We start from the raw sequence: 18,642 nt of genomic DNA on the forward strand, positions 1-18,642 counted from the left end.
TACTTACAGTGGGCTACATGCCTCTCAATAATTAAGGAGCCCAACGGTATTAGTTTAAAAGTTAACTATTAAATATTGGTTAACAAGCTTGCTAGTTAGCACGTATTAGCTGCATTATGATATACTACACCACTGACAATGCAATGCTAGAAAAAGCGCGCATCTAATTCAAATAGCTTATTTTTAAAAATTGCAGAAAGTCTTAGGTGAAACACACTGTATATCCGTCTAGTTCTCCGACCACAAAGCTTCCTTCATGACAAGAGTGGAGTGTTTGTTGAAGAAGGAATGTGTGTGAAAAATAAGTTTTTACTGTACATACATGTCTTGCTCGAATTGTTTGCCTCAGTCTATCAAAAAGCTAGCCGACGAGCTGCGCTCAAATTTCGCATTAGGAAATAACATAATCGTCGGCAATCTTTTTTTTCTATACAGTTCAAAACAGGGCAGCGAAATGCTACTTGCTTTTTTGTGACTTTGGCGCACCGGCTACAAAACCGGACGTAGTGACTGACCAACGCCCCACGCCCTGTGCTACGGATTTCAGCGGGCCATGCACCGGTACGCAGTCGAGCGTGTCTTCATGCATTTGGCTTTATTTACTATTTGGATCACAACCGTGTGCGCCTTGTGAAGCGGACTACGCGTATGTGCGCTCTAGTCTCTGGCGTGTCAACGTGGTAATCCAGGCTGCTGCAGTGTCTGGAACGTGATCCCTCTGATTTCTTTTAATACTGTTGTACTGTTTATTCTCACCCATAGAACTTTTTTTTTGTTTCCGCTCATGTCCCTAGGTGCAAAGTGCGTGCTTCGTGCAATTTAAGCAAGAAATGCTTTTAGCTCCCATTGTCGGCAGTGTGGTGATGTCACGCCGAGACCGAGAGCCATCATCTGGGCACTGAATTCCACTCATCCGGGCTCTGAAACGAGTACATCCGGGCACCGTACGATACTTAACGAGATTTAACGAGACTCTCTAAGCCCTCCTACGGGACCGGCATACAAGCGCCGGTTGCTCTCCAAACGAGTCACAAAAAATACTGCTGCCAGTGTCTTCTCAATGTTTATCAAGATATCAGTCGAGCTGTGCATTTTATAATGCACGGAATTATAATTTCCGATTTCTAATAACGCGTGCAAAAAGCACATTCATGCCACAATACACTTCGTTGTCATACGTGATCTGTTAGGGGCTTTGAGAGAAGGCCGCTTAGAGAAAGAGAACCCGCGTCTTTCGGGACAGCAGCCGAGCACCATAACCACTGAGCCACCGCGGCGGCCATTTGAGGAAAGGAAGTGCACATACCTTGCTCCCTGGGTCAGTGGACGCCTGATTCGCGCTTATAGGTACGTGGGGTGATGAGAAAGAGATGTGGGCTGCAGGCATTGACAAATTTGTGCCAAAAACGCGGCGCTGAATCGGCGTTCATTGTGTTCATTGGCGTTGGTGTTGACAACGTTTTACGCTCTGCGATAATTTTAAGCAAAGGAAGTGCGCATAACTGGTTCCCAGGGGTCAGTGGACAAGTATACATTCTTGCCAGGCCTGCGTCTCGTCGTGTCCACGTACGCTTCTGCATCGCCCTGCATTTCATGCTTACTCTACTCTCGGTTACGGGAGAGGCAGAGATTTTGTTTACATTTTTAACGCGACAACGTTAAGGGCCCCGTGTCGCAGAAAAGCCGGTGTCGTCGCCGGCGGCGTTGGCCGTGAGCAAAAAAATCACAGAAGCATTAATAAATAAAACCGAGTAGGAAATTGGTTGATATGGGGAGTGAAACCAGGGCCTCTGGAGTGCGGGACGAGCACGCCACCCACTCTTCCAAGCCGGCTCTATAGTTTGGAATGAACAAAGGCGCGTGTAGTGAATATCATGTCCTTGAAGAGTGCATTAGAGACATGTACTGTGGTGTATATTACTTCCAAAAAGACAAATTTTCATCTCATTTTCCTTAAGGCCGTTACGGAGCGGTTCGGGTGTCCATCGAGATATGACAGACCGGCGTCCTTGCTTTCCTTCGGGCAGGGCGTCGCGCCGTTTGGGCGATGGCGTTCCGTAGACCTTCTTTCGGCCAAGGCGTCGCGCCGAACGGTCGGTGGCGTTCCGTAGACCATTTGGCAACGCTGCAACACGCTGTCGCGTCTCACTCGTAAAGACGAAGCTTAAGCGTCCTCCAATTTTGAATGCCAGCCTACCATTGTTGTCTCTGAGGACGCCCTGTAGTTTTGTGTCTAATCCGAACCGAGCTGCCATTTATTCTGCTCAGACATTAGTAAATTCTCTCACTAAATTTGTTCGAACGAGCCGAATATCATAACTCTAGTTCAGGCGGACAAATTCTGTTTGTTCGGAGGTGCTCGTAACTTCCACTCTGTGCATTGAAATGGCCACAAGTACTGCATTCATGGACGCCTATTTTATTTTGGGGCAACTGTGGAATAGTATAGGGCACGGTTATGCAAAGGTTGAAGGTAATGGTTCATTTTTCAAGTGCATAATAAATTTTTGTTTCAAAAGTTTGTTCATCCTCAGTGTGGAGTAGTTAAGGGCATTGGGCATGTTGACTCCGGCACTCCCTTTTAACAGATGCTAATGTGTTAGGAAACGGTGCATTTTCAAGAATATAAAAGCGCATTTTTTTTTTTTGCAATACAGAGGAGCAGCACTGTTTACGGTCAACTTGTATTCATGGACCCAAGTCATGGAAATTAATCTGAAGCCCTGCCATTCGGCGTCTTTCAGAGCCCATGATAACTAGTCAGAGGTAAAGCCCGCATCACATTCCATACCATACCTTACCTTGCCTCACCATGCCACACCATACTTTGTCTTCCCCCTTTATGAGACATTTAGTTGTGAATAATGCACGCCGGCTATTAAGGCTGGGATTTTCGTTATCAGCTTCTTATGAAATACGCAAAATGCGAGTTCTCTTGAGTTCGCGGTTTTCGGGATAAAAGTGGGACATAGGAGTTCCACCGCATTTTGAATGCGTTTCAAAAGTGGCACCTATGTTTCCCGCTCGCCTCTGAGGCACAGCCGCTTAAGAAAAAAAAGGTAGTTTTATTTTGTGATGTGAAATTGGAAGCAATAAAGCACAGAGCATACAAAAGCCTACTTTCTAAGACGAAACAACTAAAGAATGTCATTCTATATCCATGCACTCACTGTCACATTCAAAAAATGAACACGGGTGCGTCTTCCGCTAACTACTTTCTGTCGTGGAAAGGCAAGAAGCAAGTTGCCAAAGGGGCACGTCGGAGTCTGCCGGTTAACCATGTTCTAAAACAACATGCAGCGCACGCAAGGGAATTGGTTCGCTTGAGACACAGGTATGTGCTGCCACCACTCGGCTACCTTCTAAACAGTCATCAAACACCTCCTTTGAACATCCGCGAGGTGCCAGTAGAAGTTAAAACGAAATTGATTCCCACAGTTTTCACCCCAAAAGTCAGTGTAACCATGAAAAAAGTGGGGCATACAAGTCGCTAACAATGGATTTACATTATCATCTTCCACTCTGTAGGCATGAATTTTACAATCACATAGTCGTCCAGGAGTCTGAACACCAGCTAAACTAACCACTTTCCTGCTTGGACAAAGACTTCCGTGCATAAAGCAGAATGAAGCTACGTTATAGTGGATATGCTTCAAGAAATTTATTGCTGAGAAATAGTGAATTTGACTTTTTTTGCAGTAACTACACATAGGACTAAAGGAAATGATGTATAAAGCAGATTTAAGAATTAGTTAGTAAAAACAAAACTTTTGAAACTTATCGTTAATAATGAACCGCTCCGAGGGAGCACCAAAATCTGCTGAAAGCAGCACGCAGCGGCGCAAGTGGAATGGTTCTTTTCAGACACATGTCTATGCTCTAAGCGCACTGCTACATTCAACATCGCTATTAAAAGAGCTTTCAACATCCACGAGGGTGCAGTGGATATTTAGGTGAAATTAATTCAGCAGTTTACAGCCCCAAAAGCAAAACATGACCATGTAAAAAGTGGGACTTGAGTCCCGCTGTCCCAAAAAGGGTTACAGTACCCTAGCGTATTTTACCATGCCGCACAATAGCATATCATACCTTATCACCGTGCCTTACCATATCTTACCATACCAAACCATACCGTCATGCCTTGCAGTACCTTGCCCACACCCTACCCTAGACTATCATACCATAATATACCACTTTTTACGGTAAACAGCCTCTTTTCGTGGCGGCCCATCTCAAGTTACACTGCTGAACATTCTCGATCATATTTCCGCTGCTGAGACTGAAGACCTTAGGCCATGAAGGCTAAAAAAATATATTAGACCTGACCTCCTAGCCTTAAGGAGGTAACGTGATCTGCACAGTTGGCGACGCAATTGCTATAAGCGAATGTCACGGATCCTCCCGAGAAAACCGAAAGAATGGACTAGGCGACAGGTGTACCCACACAAACGCACATTCAATACACCCTGCGCGACTAGTGTTCGGCGTTCGTGCAGACGGGTCAGGACTGCTGATGCGTTGCATGGGTCCAGTCAGTGGCATGTAGATAGCCGGCGTCGTGGTATGGCGTTCGAAGTGCTCAAGCTGGCTTCGCTGGCGGCGTCGTTGGCTGCGTCATGCGAGTTCCCGGTCCAAGTGTCCGTGGAGGCGACGCTTGTGATGTTGGCGTGGAGGGCACCACACGGATGAGTGGCAACAACGCTGGAGGCACCCCTCGCGGTGGCAGGTGGTTGCGTCAGTCGACTCCACGAAACGGGCTCACGGGCTCAGGAACGGAAGGAAGTCTACGGTGCGACGCCGTAGAACTCGAGACCACCGGAGGAGTAGCCGGCGTTGCACTCTTCCAGGCGTGGCGTTCTTGACCCGCCGGAACCTCCGCTTCTCTGTTCTCCCCGTGCCACGCTATCCATCGCGCTTTTATACCCTTTTCGTTGGTACACGTCACCCTTGTCTTCGTCGTCACCTTCTCTTTTCCACCAATCAACTCTTCCCACTTCACCGAATACTTCATCTTCTTCAATCTCGGATTAATACACGTCACGCTTATCGTCATCCTCATCGTCTTCTCCAGATTTTAGTTCATACTTCTACAGACGAATCCAAGACCTATACACGAAAGAAGTAGACAGAACGGAACAAACGCCGGAGGTGGACAAGCGGCTCCTCAACCTATGGGAGGCGAGACGCGGGCTCACCAAGCGGTGGAAGAGACAAAAACTCAACAGGAAGCTAAAGAAGAAAATTGCCGATATAACCAAGCAAACGGAGCAGTACGCGACGCAGCTGGCCAGGCAGGGGTGGCAGCAATTCAGCAACTCGCTGAACGGCACCCTCAGCACAGCCAGAACGTGGCAGATCCTCAAGGCCCTCATGGACCCGAGCAAAAACAAATCCGAAGGCAGCAAGTCGATACAGAGGCTGGTGCACCAATACGAAGGCACGGACGAACAACTACTCGAAGAGGTCCGGATCAAGTGCTACGGCAAAGATCAGGTCGAGAGCTACCGAGAAGAATACCGTGGCGAGGAGAACCCGACCATGGACCGACCCATCACGAGAGAGGAGGTCGTCGAGGCGATAAGATCGGCCACGAAGAACACGGCGGCGGGGGCGGACAAGATTCGGAACTCGCTAATAAGGAACCTCAGTGACGAGGCGATAGATCAGCTTACGATCTACCTCAACAAGCTCTGGCAAGAGGGAAGAGTGCCGGCGGAGTGGAAACACGCCGTCGTCGTGATGATTCCGAAGCCAGGCAAGAAGCTCCAGATCGAGAACCTCAGGCCGATATCTCTAACGTCGTGCCTGGGCAAGCTGTACGAGAAAGTGATCACGAAGAGAATCCAGTCGCACCTGGAAAACGAACAATGGTACCCGGACAGCACGTACGGGTTCAGAGCCAACCTCTCTACGCAAGACGTGCTGCTCCAACTCAAGGAGGAAGTGCTCGAGGCGATGCCGAAGGCGGGCGAAAACGTCGTCATGGCCCTCGACATAAAGGGGGCTTTCGACAACGTAAGCCACGCGGCCATCATGGAGGGCATCAACAACACCAACTGCGGGAAGAGAACGCACGATTACGTCAGAGCCTTCCTGAGCGACAGAACGGCGACCGTGGGGCTAGGCGAGCTGAGAAGCGACGTCTTCCCCACGCCGTGCAAAGGCACACCCCAAGGATCCGTCATATCGCCCGTCCTCTTCAACATGGCAATGATTGGACTTTCAAGACGGCTCAAGGAGATCCAGGGCATCCAACACGCGATGTACGCCGACGACATCACGATATGGGTCACCCAAGGATCACTCGGGGAGAAGCAAGAAAAACTACAGGAAGCGGCAACTTGCGTAGAAACTTACACCAGAGAGAGGGGCCTAAGATGCTCGACGGAGAAGTCGGAACTCCTCAGGGTCGGCAAGCATCCCACCCAAGCGACATTGGAGGTCCTTCTCGAGGGACAGAACATCCCGGAAAAGAACATGATAAGGATCCTGGGCATGTGGTTGCAAGGAAGCCGGAAATGCAGCCACACCATCAGCCTGCTGAGTAAGGCGGCAGAGCAGGTGGGCCGTATGATCAACATAGTCTCCCAAAAGAGATATGGAATGAGAGAAGACGACACTCTCAAGCTAGTTAACAGCCTAATTGTCAGCCGAGTCACGTACTCCCTGCCGTACCACGCGACGACCAAGGCGGAAAGAGAGCAAGCCGACATCATTCTCAGGAAGGCGTACAGGACTGCTCTGCACCTACCCAAGTACACGTCGAACGAAAAGTTGCTCCAGCTAGGCATCAGCAACACCTTCAGCGAGCTCGCTGAAGCTCTGCTGAGAACGCAAACCACGAGACTCAGAGGCACCCCCACGGGACGAGCGCTCCTAAGAAGGTTGGGTCGGGACACGAGCGGACTGGTAGACAGATACGCAGACGTACCGGGCCACCTTAGGAAAACCATTAACGTAGGACCATTGCCGAAAAACATGGACCCCAATCTTCACGAAAACAGACGAAAAGCGAGGGCCGAGTACGTGGAGAGAACGCTAGCCCAGTTAGACAACACCGTATACACGGACGCTGCCGTATATCCGCTCGAGAGAGAACGCGTAGCCGCGACGGTAGTGGTAAACAAGGAAGGCAACATGATCACGTGTGCCACAGCAAAGGTCGCCGGCACAGCGGAGGCCGAAGAGATTGCCGTTGCGCTGGCGGCAGCAGAAGGCTACAGAACGGGCCGATCTCTCAACATACTGACGGACTCGAAGGAGACGTGTAGGAACTACACGAGGGGCAGGATCAGCAGAACAGCCCTTAAAATACTCAGCGGGGTAACCTCCGCCGAGGAGAAACCCAGGCATAACCTAATCTGGATCCCGGGCCACGCGGGCATAGTGGGGAACGAAAGGGCAGACAGCCTAGCTCGAGGTAACGCATTCCGAGCAGGGCAGTCAAATGCTCCGGAGCTCCGCCTACAGGCTTGCGAGGGGGGATACGCAGAGACCTTGCACTTGCATAGGGGAGCTAGAATTAGATATCCACCACCACACAAAGCCCTAACAAAGGAGGAAGCGACCGGCTGGCGCAGATTACAGACCAACTCCTTTCCTAACCTATACATACTTAATAAGATGTTCCCGACACAATACAGAGCCACCTGCCCTTGGTGCGATGCCACACCTACACTTTATCATATCACGTGGGAATGCGAACGCAACAAGGCATTCCACCAACACGAACACCCGAGTGCGGAGCAATGGGAGAGTCGGCTCACCAGCGGCGAGCTCGCGACCCAAAGGGCCTTAGTGCAGCACGCGACTGATGCAGCACGACTCAGTGGAGCCTTGGAATAGGGGCCCACCCTTGCTGACGAGAAGCCTCAAGTCGCCAGCGCCAGAGAAGACGACGGAGACTTCACAACCGCGAAACCCTTGAAAGATACAATAAAGTTTTCACTCACTCACTCACTCATACTTCTATTTCCAATTTTCTAATATATTTTACAGCGAATCTGAAACAATGGGATCCCCTAGTAACACTCCTCCTGAGAGCTTCTTGCCAAGCCGCACTTGTTGCTTGAGTCCACACAAAGAAATATACCAGGACGCTTGGAATAAGTGTCGCGAAATGATTGCTGCTGCCATGCAAGGCTTGCGCGCGCTATCCAGCTGCACTTATCACTGGTGAGTACTGTACTTAATGAAAGGCCGATTATCTTTAAGGCTTGCAGGTAGGCTAGTTGGGGAGAAAATGCGGAATGCATTTCTTTCTACTTATTATGAATTCCCAGACACAAGGCCGGTGAAAAATAGACTCTATACATTTCTTTTTAACTTCATAAAAGCCAGGTGCGGATGCATTCACGCATGCGCGTGCATACAGAACCAGTAAAAAGCGGGCAAGAAAGAAAACGCATTGTTCTCCGTCCTTTGTCGGTCATGAGGTCTACAAGAACAGATAAGCATATATTGCCTTCCGTTCAAGGTTAACCGTTGTTCAGAAAACAGACACAATTATTGGCTCATTATTGATAACTACAGGCAATTATACACAACAGGACGCGTAAGCAGCAATTGAAGCTGAGAGCCGATGGCTCCATACGGTACTTGTGCAATTGAAAGCAAAATTCACATGTTCTCACATCTGATATTGAAAAGCGGTTATCATTTGCGGGTATGTGAGCTGTGCACTGGATTGCATGTCACGCGTCCTGGAGGCTTTTACAAACCCCGTTAGCGCGTGTGTCTGCTGTAAACAGCGAAGAAGCTGAACTTCCGGGCAGCCCCAGCTTTTAGCAGGAACTGTCACTTGCAGCTTAGTTCAACCTTCTAGATAGCTGCTATAATTTCGATCACAACGAGTTGCAAATTTTATCCTCACAAAAAAACAGTACCATTCCTAGCTTGCTTTTTGTTTTGAACGGGGGTACAGAACATTCCAAGAGGCATGGGGTGGATTTTTTATTTGCGTTAGGTTTCGCACGACATGCCTTCTTGAAGGATTTTAAAAGACCCATTCCTGAAAAACAAACAGTATTCACTGACTGGTGCAGTACTGCAGCTGTGGCTAGCTGAGCGCGCTTTTGGACACTATGCAATGGCAATAAACTTGTTCTCTATCTCGCTCCCCTTGATTCACTGATGTAATTAAGATGACTGTGACAGAGTGAAAAGTACACGGACCAAGGAACGGTGCGAGGGAAGTACTGCCGTGCTCTTGCCAGGGTAATACAGCCATATGGAACGATTTTGCACACACTGAGCAGCTCTTCCTTAAAAAGTGGCTATCAAATACGACCCCTAAGTATTCATAAGAGAGGACATTATCGATGAAAATATCTTCAAAATCTAAATACCATATTACTCAACAAACCTTTGTCTCGTAAAAAAAATCAGGTATTTCTATTTTTCACTGTTTACAGCTAATGGTTTATTGCGACACCATGTCAAAATTAATTATAATTCATTATTCATATAGTTTTAAAGCCAGAAGCAAGTTGCCGGTGCATACCGTGCAGTGACATCTGCATAAAACATACCTCTGAGATCTGTATGCGTTTGGCAGGTCACTGACAAATACAGAGAATAAAGCAAACCTCAAACTAGGGCCATGCGGGACCCCGCATATAGTATTTTGCTGAAAGTCCACTTTTTGTGATGACCAATAAGCTCATCATAAAAAAGGCTCTTGGGGCAGATTATCATATTTCAGAATTTTGTTATTGTGCCCACGTTAGGGTGCACGTAATTAGTTTCGTGCATGACGGACCTTAACCGCAATCCAATGCACTAAAAACTGTGCTGCAAAAGAGTTGCAACGGATACACAGACCCCATTACGCCGATCTCATAGTAGACTGTCCCCGTTAAAGTTTTCAAAAATCTACATCATGAAATAAACGGCTGCCGTGCTAGGCAGTCTCAGGGTATCGGAGGAGCGGGATGATGCGCTATGCATTTAAACCATATCGCTGTGACTGGCGACGCCTCCTTGCAGCGAATACTGCCAGTTGTCCAGCCTGCTATTTTTGCAACAGTTCTTTGTTGGCTGCAAAGCTTCAGTGCTGCCGGCTGTATATAATTGTGGTATTGATGTTCTTTGTTTTAAAGCAAAAGCAGGAGAAGCCTGTTTTGATCATACCTTCTTTGTGGATGCAGGCAGTGCCCGTGTCGGCAGCGTCCGTTGTGCAGTTGTCACGTGGGTGCCGCCGGATGCTGACGCCCAGGACTTCGATCCGCACTGAGACGATAAAACTAGCGACACAGAAGACCACAGGTAAGGAAGACTGGGAAGACGAGGGGAATTTGTCTTGTCCTGTAGTCAGTATGGCTCCCTGGCTAATAAGAGAATGTGGGGATTGTTTGTTGGCTTATTCCTCTGCTTATGCTAAAAAAAAATTGGCTTAAACTTGTCCTTTCTACCTTTGTTTGATATGAAGTTTTTAATTTCCATACCATGCAAGATATGTCTGATTGGTTTGTGAGTGTGGTTTGCACGAATTCAAGGGTATTACGTCAAGGGTAAAATGTGATTAAGACTAATGAGTTTTGTGATGTAGCATTTAGCAACTGGGCGGGGTTGTCATGAGAAGTAACGCACAAGATTGGTACCGTGGAAGGAAGAGCCCTTCTACGGCGTCCCTCATAGCCTGAGTCTCTTCGGGACGTTAAACCCCCCTAAAACATAAACAACTTCAAGAGTTCCAGGCACATCAGCTCTGACGCTGAAGCAGATCGCATCTGGATACAGGTACACAGTGGATACTGCTAACCACAGTGAACAAGCCCATTTATGAAATGAAACGTAGAGAGCTCACACACTGACATGGATGGATATGGCCAAATAAACATACTACTACTACTACTACTTCTCTTGAAATCTCTACGACAGCGCTTCTTTCAAGCCCACATGTTTAATGTGACAGATTATAGAAAGCTCCCGCACGGGTTGCTATGCAAAAGCTTTGTTTTAGCTGGAGCTTAAAGATGCAGTTCTGGTCACACATTTTGTTCAGTCTGTATCAAAAAAAGCACAGAAAACAGCAATATTTGTACCTATTTTCTCAGTCTACTGAAAGGCCCTAAACACAGAAATGGAGTCGTACTGTGAATTAGAGATTTCGTATGCATTTAAAAAAACCCACAGCGCAAGAACATATTTTAACACTTCTGCTGGGTCATGTCAGAATTAGTGGCAACAAGAACGCGTACGTGTGTGCTGCACAAGCTCTCGGCAAGGAGATCGCGCAAAATCACACAAGAGATCATGCCAGCTACAATAATACCGCATGTAGAGAGCACATTTGAAGTAAGTATTAATTGCCATTTGTGCAGTGATTATCACAGAATGAGGAGCAGATGGTAGGAGTTAATAATAAGGTTGAGACAGAGGCTTGGGCCCTCTCGACGGCACTAGGAAGCAGTATACGAGGGGGTGCTGAGAAGTTCCTGGCTTTGCACAGAAAGAATGTAGCCAGAGTTTTGAAAGTGCCAATTTATTCAACATATTCCCCCTTGAGTCTGATGCAATTATTGCATCGTTCTTTCTGCTTTTGTAGTCCATTTAAAAAAAAATTATGTGACAGGTCGTCAAACCAGCCTTCAGCAGCAAGTTTGACGTCACCAATGTCGTCGAAATGACGACCCTTCAGATGTTTCTTCAAGTTAGGATACAGATGGTAGTCAGATGGGGCCAGGTGAAGTGAATACAGGGGATGGTGGATCAATTGGAAACCCAGGGCCTTCAGTTTGCCAGTCACAAATTTGAACAAATGCGCAGATGCATTGTCCTGCAACAAAAGGATTCCTTTGCTCAGCTTTCTCCGGCGTTTTTCTTCTTAATTGCCTCTTTCAGCTTGTCGAGGAGGCCGGCGTAATATTATCCGCTTATACTACAGCCCTGAGGTAGGTCGTCTACCAATAGAACTCCATCTTTTCCCCAAAAAATGGACGCCATGACTTTTTTGCCGATTTCTGGGAGCAGAATTTCTTCGGTCGCGGGGATCCACTGTGGCGCCATTCCTCTGACTGTTCCTTGGTTTCTGGATCATAAATGTGGAACCATGTTTCATCCTCAGTCAGTAATCTATTCAAAAAGTCTTTTGTAGTATCAAAAGGGTCAAAACAGCTCTGGATGCCTCAACTCGAGCCTCCTCCTGTTCACTGTTCAAACATTTCGACACCCACTTCGCTGAAAGCATGCGCATGTCTAGGATATCCGTAATAATATAACCAACGCGCTCCCGGTAGATGTCCAGTATCTGGGCTATCTCTTTGGCGGATATTCGCCGACCCTCAAGAATCCGCTTACGGAGAGAATCGTTTCTTGCCGGCTCTGTTGAGGTTGTGGGGCCCCCACTACAGGGTTCATCTTCAACAGTGAAATGCCCAGTCTTGAAACGAGCAGCGCAGGTTTTGACAGTGCTGTAGGAGGGACACTTTTCCCCTAGTGTTTGTGACATCTCACTGTGAATATCCTTTGCAGACTTTCGCCATAGAAACAAAAACTTCATCACGACCCGTAACTCCACAGGCGTGAAACTTGCTTGTGCCTCTGCAATCTCACGTGAAGTCGATTACATCATTTTTGCCGATGATACAAGCATATTTATTTCAGGAACAAATGTAGAATATTTAATACGTAGAGGAAACGATGTACTGGCGAAACTGCATGCATGGTCCAGAAGAAATGCGTTGCTCATCAACACAGAAAAATCTAAAGCCGTCATATTCAAAGCTAAAAAATGTGTATCTTGCGACTGACCTCACCTCGACACTTGGTAATAACACAATAGCAATAGTGAGTGCTGTAAAAACACTCGGCGTTTATTTCAACGAATTCATGCTATGGAACAATCACGTGGACCTGATAACCACTAAGCTAGCTCGTGTTGTAGGAGTATTAAGGAAATTTCAGCGCACATTACCAACTAAAACAAAGATCGCAATATATCATGCTTTATTCGTGTCTCAAATTAACTACTGTAATTTGGTGTGGGGAACCACAACGTCTACATGTAAAAATAAACTTCTGAAATTGCGGAATGCTGCGATGAGAGCCATAGTGAATGTATCTTTTATGTCACACGTTAGCTCCTATTTCTCAACATACCACATCATGGAGATCGGAAAAATGTACGAATTTCGCATTCTTAGGTCCTATAAAGTTCAGGTTTAACAAAACAATATGTTATTTAGAGACATCGCTAACTTAATTGAAAATCCCTCAAATTACACAACACGATGCCACGAACGCTGGCACGTTCTGCATCCGCGCACAAACTATGGCTTTGAAACAGTTTACTATGCTTTTCCATACACATTAAATAAATTTAAAGTTACACAACAAAATATTAGCAGCTATTCTTTTTCTTTTAAAAGGTTAAAAGAACTTTTTTTCTAATGCACCTGTATATCTATTGCATGAGTACCATTATAAAGTGCACATATAATAATGTGTTGTATTGTGGCATTTGTACAATTTTGGTTGTATTGCACTGCTTCTGGCTGATTTTTGTTATCTGTTATCTTTTTAGTGTAATCTGTGTTTTTTGTCCTGCACTGCCGAGTATAGAAGGGTAATGGGAGCTTTGTCAAGCTGCTCTTGAGCAACTTTTACTCCCATACACCTCAAGCATGTATGTAAACACGCTTGTTTGAAATAAACTCATACTCAACGTTCTACCAGAAATTAAAAATAGTTATAAAAACACGAAACATCTGATACTTGCGCAGTTACATAAGAAGATATCATGCTTTTTTATGGTACCCAACTAATTTTTCAGTTCGACATAAGAGGGGGCTAAGCCAGGAACTTTTCAGCATCCCCTTGTATAAACCAGACGCGGAATTTTCAATGAAGTCGAGCAAGCATTTCAAAAGTTCACTTTTCAGAATAGTGCTCCTCCTTCAGGAAACCATGGGTGTCTACCATCTCTTTCGAACTTGTGCCATCCATCGTCTAGCATGGTCCCCTGCTGATCATGTCTGCATAAGAATTTGTGACAACATAATAAATACCGCGCATAATTTAACGTTTTTGGTTGTCTGTTTGCAAACCTGACTAAAATAATTTCTCAAAGGGATGGAATAATGAAAACTTTATTTTCTTTCTGCTTAAACAGGCAACCATGGAATAGAACGATGTACTCTGCATTTCCCTTCTTGGCGACTCACACACAGCAACGCCCATTTTCTGGTTGCGCTTCTACGCTGCCAGCAAATGTTGTTTCTTTTTACCCAAAATAAGTTTTTGAACCCACAGTTTCATATATTGTTTAGACTTCACCAACAACCAATATATCCTCAGGTCTCCTGTTGGTAGGCTTACGTTTTTTTTTACTAATAAACGTTTATGCTAGCGTCAAAAACGTTCCCAATTCATTTTCTAAGGTAGTCTTAACTATCGGATGCAAGCGATTCCAAAATATTAAGAAATATTTTGCTACACATAGGAAGAATGGACCATTTACTTAAAATTTTCATTACAGTACATTAGGGTTGTTCAATTTTAAAACTTTTTTTTCTCCAAGACTGTTTGGCATGGATTTGGTCGTAAATCTAAGACTTCTGAGGGGATGTTAAAGCGGGGATGTATGCTGGAAGAAAACGAAATTCATTAATGTTTGCTTTGTCTTGAACTGGCAGCAAGTGAATGTGGCGATCAGCCCTCGGTGCCAAGGCAGCCGACGGCCGCGTCGGAAGCGTCCGAAGTGCTCTCTTCACGTGGGTGCCACCTGAAGCCAGGTCTCGCTTCTTCGCCACCACGCCATGGACAGAACATCGGGTAAGGATGGCTCCAAAATGCTTGCTTCGGCCTCGCGACCAACCGAAGAACTCGGCTGTTTTGGGCAACCGCGAAGTGCTCAGGTCACTTGCAGTAAAGATTGACATACACCAGGCGTCTATTAACGACGTACCGTTCGAGGAGCCTTTCCGAGGAGAAGACGTATGCGTTCTCACTCCAATTCACAATTGGTCAAAAGGGTTGTGACATCACAGTTGAGCTGTAGAATAAATAAAACTCTAATTAGATTGCGGCTACGAAGTCGTAGCATCTCTGATACGTCATTGTGACATGTGATGCTGTAAAGTAATTTAATTGGGCACAAAAGAAAACCGGGGAATCTGACAAGAACCAAACCAGTGGCCCTTTGAATGTGATTGAAACACGCTCTCCCCTATGCCATGGAGGCACGTTCCTTCAAATATGTCATGAGACGTTGCGCGGTTTGTGCGTGTAGTACGCATACAGATGTATGCTAATGAGTGTGCGTATTTAGAGGCACCAATAAAGAAATTTGGACACGACCATTAACCTTGTAATGTCACAACTTTAAGCGAGAACATAACAGTCTCTGTAATTTTTTTCTTTTATATAGCCCACACATATTTTTCTCGTTTCGAGGGAAGTTCCAAAAGAAAATAAGGCGGCGGTTCACCCGTGAAAGGGTAAATAGGACTTTCATGTAAGCAGCAGTTATCCAATTGTGGATGTAGCATCGGAGGACAATGCTTCGCTCGTTTAAATAAACCTCTCGGTTTTATTTAAAACTATTCGAGTTTCCTTTTAACATGATACCACCGGATACAACGGTGCTGGGCACTTTAGAGGCCAAAATAGTGAGCATAGTTTTAATGACGGTCATCTTTACAGGTCCGCTTACAGGAGGTTTTATTTAAATCATCTTGCTTCCAAGCTCTACCACATTGCATACTACGTATTGGACTTCCCAAACCTTCAATTCCCTGCTCTCCTCAGTAGATATGAAGGTTTGGTTTGGTTTGTTTATTGTGGTTTAACGTCCCAAAACGACTCAGGGTATGAGGGGGGCCGTAGTGAAGGGCTCCGGAAATTTCGACCACCTGGGGTTCTTTAACGTGCACTGAAATCGCAAAGTACACGGGCCTCTAGAATTTCGCCTCCATCAAAACTCGGCCGCCGCGGCCGGGAACAAACACGGGTCTTCCGTTCCAGCAGCCGAGCGCCATAAACACTGAGCCACCGCGGCGGCTTCCGGACAAAAGGCGCCGCTGATCTAGAATCCCAAGGGTGGTTTCCATTTTCACGAGGCCTCTCCTTATTAGCAAACACGGCATTGTCAAGGGGCATGACCCAGTAAAAAAAAAATTCTTCTTCGGAAGCCCGAGTGGTACCTATATTTAAGCAAGGCGATAGAAATAACCTTCATAACTACTGCTCTCTTTCTCTTGTGCCGGTATTCTCGAAATGCATTAAGAAATTTGTACATACAATAATGGCATCATACCTGCACCAAAATAAATTTCTACATGACTTTCAGCATGTTAGCAGTTCTTACTCAGAAAGTAATAATCATCAAATCTTTTATGAAGAGTACGTGTTAATAGGTTATACATGGGCTTTTCAAAGGCATTTGACTCAATGGCAAAAATCTCCTTTCCAGGATTCGCAACTGCAGTTTCTGTGGGAATACGCAAGACTTGCTAAAATCATATTTCCAGTATAGAATACAATACACAGACCTGAACAGTGTGAAATCATCAACCCAACCTATTAACTCCGGGGCACCAAAAAGGAGCATTCTAAGACCACTGCTTTTTTCCATTTATATAAACGCCATGATCTGCTGCAAAAGGAAAGCACAATTTGTATCCTACGCGGATGATACATCTGCTTTGATTACAGGTAGTTGGGAAAGTGGCATTGAAGTATGTGCATATAAAGTGTTGGCCGACATTCAGGCACAGGTTGATGCAAATCATCTTAGGATAAATTGAAATAAAACAAAGATTGTGTTGCACTTGCCGAAAGGAAAACGCATTTCCGAGCCACTTAATGTAGGGTTAGGCACAGACATATTAGACATAGTTGTTTCTGCAAACACCCTTGTCATATCTTTTCAATGCGCTAAACATGAACTAAGCACATAGAACATCTTTGTTCTAACGTAGCTTCTGCTGTAGGGTCTTACGCAGATTAAAAAGCATACTTCCCGAAAAACTTAAAATCATGCTCTAAAATTCCCTAGTGTTGTCTTTACTGCAATATTGTAACCTGGTTTGGGGCACAACTGATGTCACAAACTTGTCTAACCTGCACTTACTCCAGACAAAAGCCTTCAGATGTATAGGAAGCGTTCCTACCATTATCCTTCCCATGATCTCTTTTTGCGATATGGTATTTCTCCCATTTTCAAAATTTATAGTTACAGGTTGCTAGTATGCTTCGAGTCCTCTGTTCAAAACAGCGATAACAACTTAGCGAAAATCGCGAAGCCCGAAAAGAACGAATCTTTTCGCCATACCTGTCATGGTGAAACACGGAATGGGCCCATGCCACAAGCAAACTGTTGCTAGGAATCATTATCATACATGCTTCCCTCTTTGTTAAATTGTTTGGAGAAAGAGTCGTTTGATCCTTTTTGAAATCCAAATTCTAAGATTAAGTTATTTTGCCATCTTTACTTATGTGGAGTGCGTAGTATACCAGTGGGAACTGAAACTCAATTGAACGTCCTGGGGACATTAGAGAGGTCCTGCGGATGTCCAGTTGAGTTTCAGTGCCCATTGGGATGTTTCACTTGTTCCCACATAAAGTTTTTTTCAATGGCAACCGTTTATTCATGCCCACTCATTCATTTTTATTACATTACTGCTTAAAATCTTGGTAATACTTGTGTGTCCTCTTTTTTTTAACCTGTGAAACACTTGTCATATGCACATTTGTATGAATTCCAGTTTGTAAGGGAACAAACCTACGTGAAGCTGTTACCGCGTCTTTGGGTCCTGTCTCCTCCTCTGAAAAAACAAACAAACAAAAGAATCGAAAAAAAAATGAATTGAATGTTTCTAGGGAGGCTGCACCTGATGCACCACACTGTCAGTCACCACAAGTTGTTCCCACCATTGGGCCACGCAAACAACGTTCACAGGAAGGATTGGAATTTTTTTGTGAATTGAATAGAATAATCACCTTGCGGGAGATGCCCCAACATGGGGTTAGGTGCATGGCACCTCCCGAAGAGTTTTTGCACATCCCATGTCCAGTGGTTGCCTGAAGACTCCACTAGGGCTCACTGTGTTTGGTGCACAAACAGCTAATAATGATTAAGATCCCTCCCAGGATTTCGTTTAAGTTAAAAAGTAAGCGAATTCGTTACGTGTGCTAAAATTTCAACCAGGAAGCACCTCCCTTGACTGTGTTCGAAGACGAAAGTAGTTGAGTACTTTGCCGCTTTCTGCATTCCCCTGAACTGCCACTAAAAACATGAATATGGTACAGAAAACTTGACCAGAGTTGCCTGTAGAGGATTTCATAGCTGATATGTGCTGCAATACCGTCGCTGGGAACGAGTGATGCTACAGACCTCATGAAACCTTTATTACAGATTCAACTCTCTGGCGTATGCACTACAGAGCAAACAATAGAAGTTGTGTATACTCACGCGTTTGATTTATAGTTTATGGCGGTTTAACGTCCAAATAAAGAATAAATATTTTGTAATGGAGGACGTGAACATTGATCTGCTGAAGGACGATTTACCCGCACGGGACCTGAAAAACCTCATCATGTCCTATGGCTGTGAGAATGCCATTTCCAGCCCTACCCGTATTACTTGGAACTATTCCACAAGTATAGATGTCGCAATAACAAACCTTAACGACTCGGGAT

At 45.5% G+C, this 18,642-nt stretch overlaps 1 protein-coding gene across 1 annotated transcript; it reads left to right on the top strand.

Moving 5' to 3' along the window:
* The first annotated feature begins 6,558 nt into the window (after window positions 1-6,558).
* Window positions 6,559-7,921, top strand: LOC149346455 (uncharacterized). Its single transcript, XM_089585397.1, has one exon. The coding sequence runs from the start codon at window positions 6,571-6,573 to the stop codon at window positions 7,843-7,845; it is 1,275 nt and encodes a 424-aa protein (XP_089441523.1). The 5' UTR covers window positions 6,559-6,570; the 3' UTR covers window positions 7,846-7,921.
* Window positions 7,922-18,642: the final 10,721 nt, after the last annotated feature.

This window comes from Amblyomma mixtum, chromosome 4 (genome assembly GCF_055824585.1).
Source record: "Amblyomma mixtum isolate Tamu chromosome 4, ASM5582458v1, whole genome shotgun sequence".
NCBI classification, from domain to species: domain Eukaryota; kingdom Metazoa; phylum Arthropoda; class Arachnida; order Ixodida; family Ixodidae; genus Amblyomma; species Amblyomma mixtum.

What these genes read in the sequence shown, in the direction of transcription:
- LOC149346455 (XM_089585397.1), top strand. Translation starts at nt 6,571, where the DNA reads ATGATCAACATAGTCTCCCAAAAGAGATATGGAATGAGAGAAGACGAC.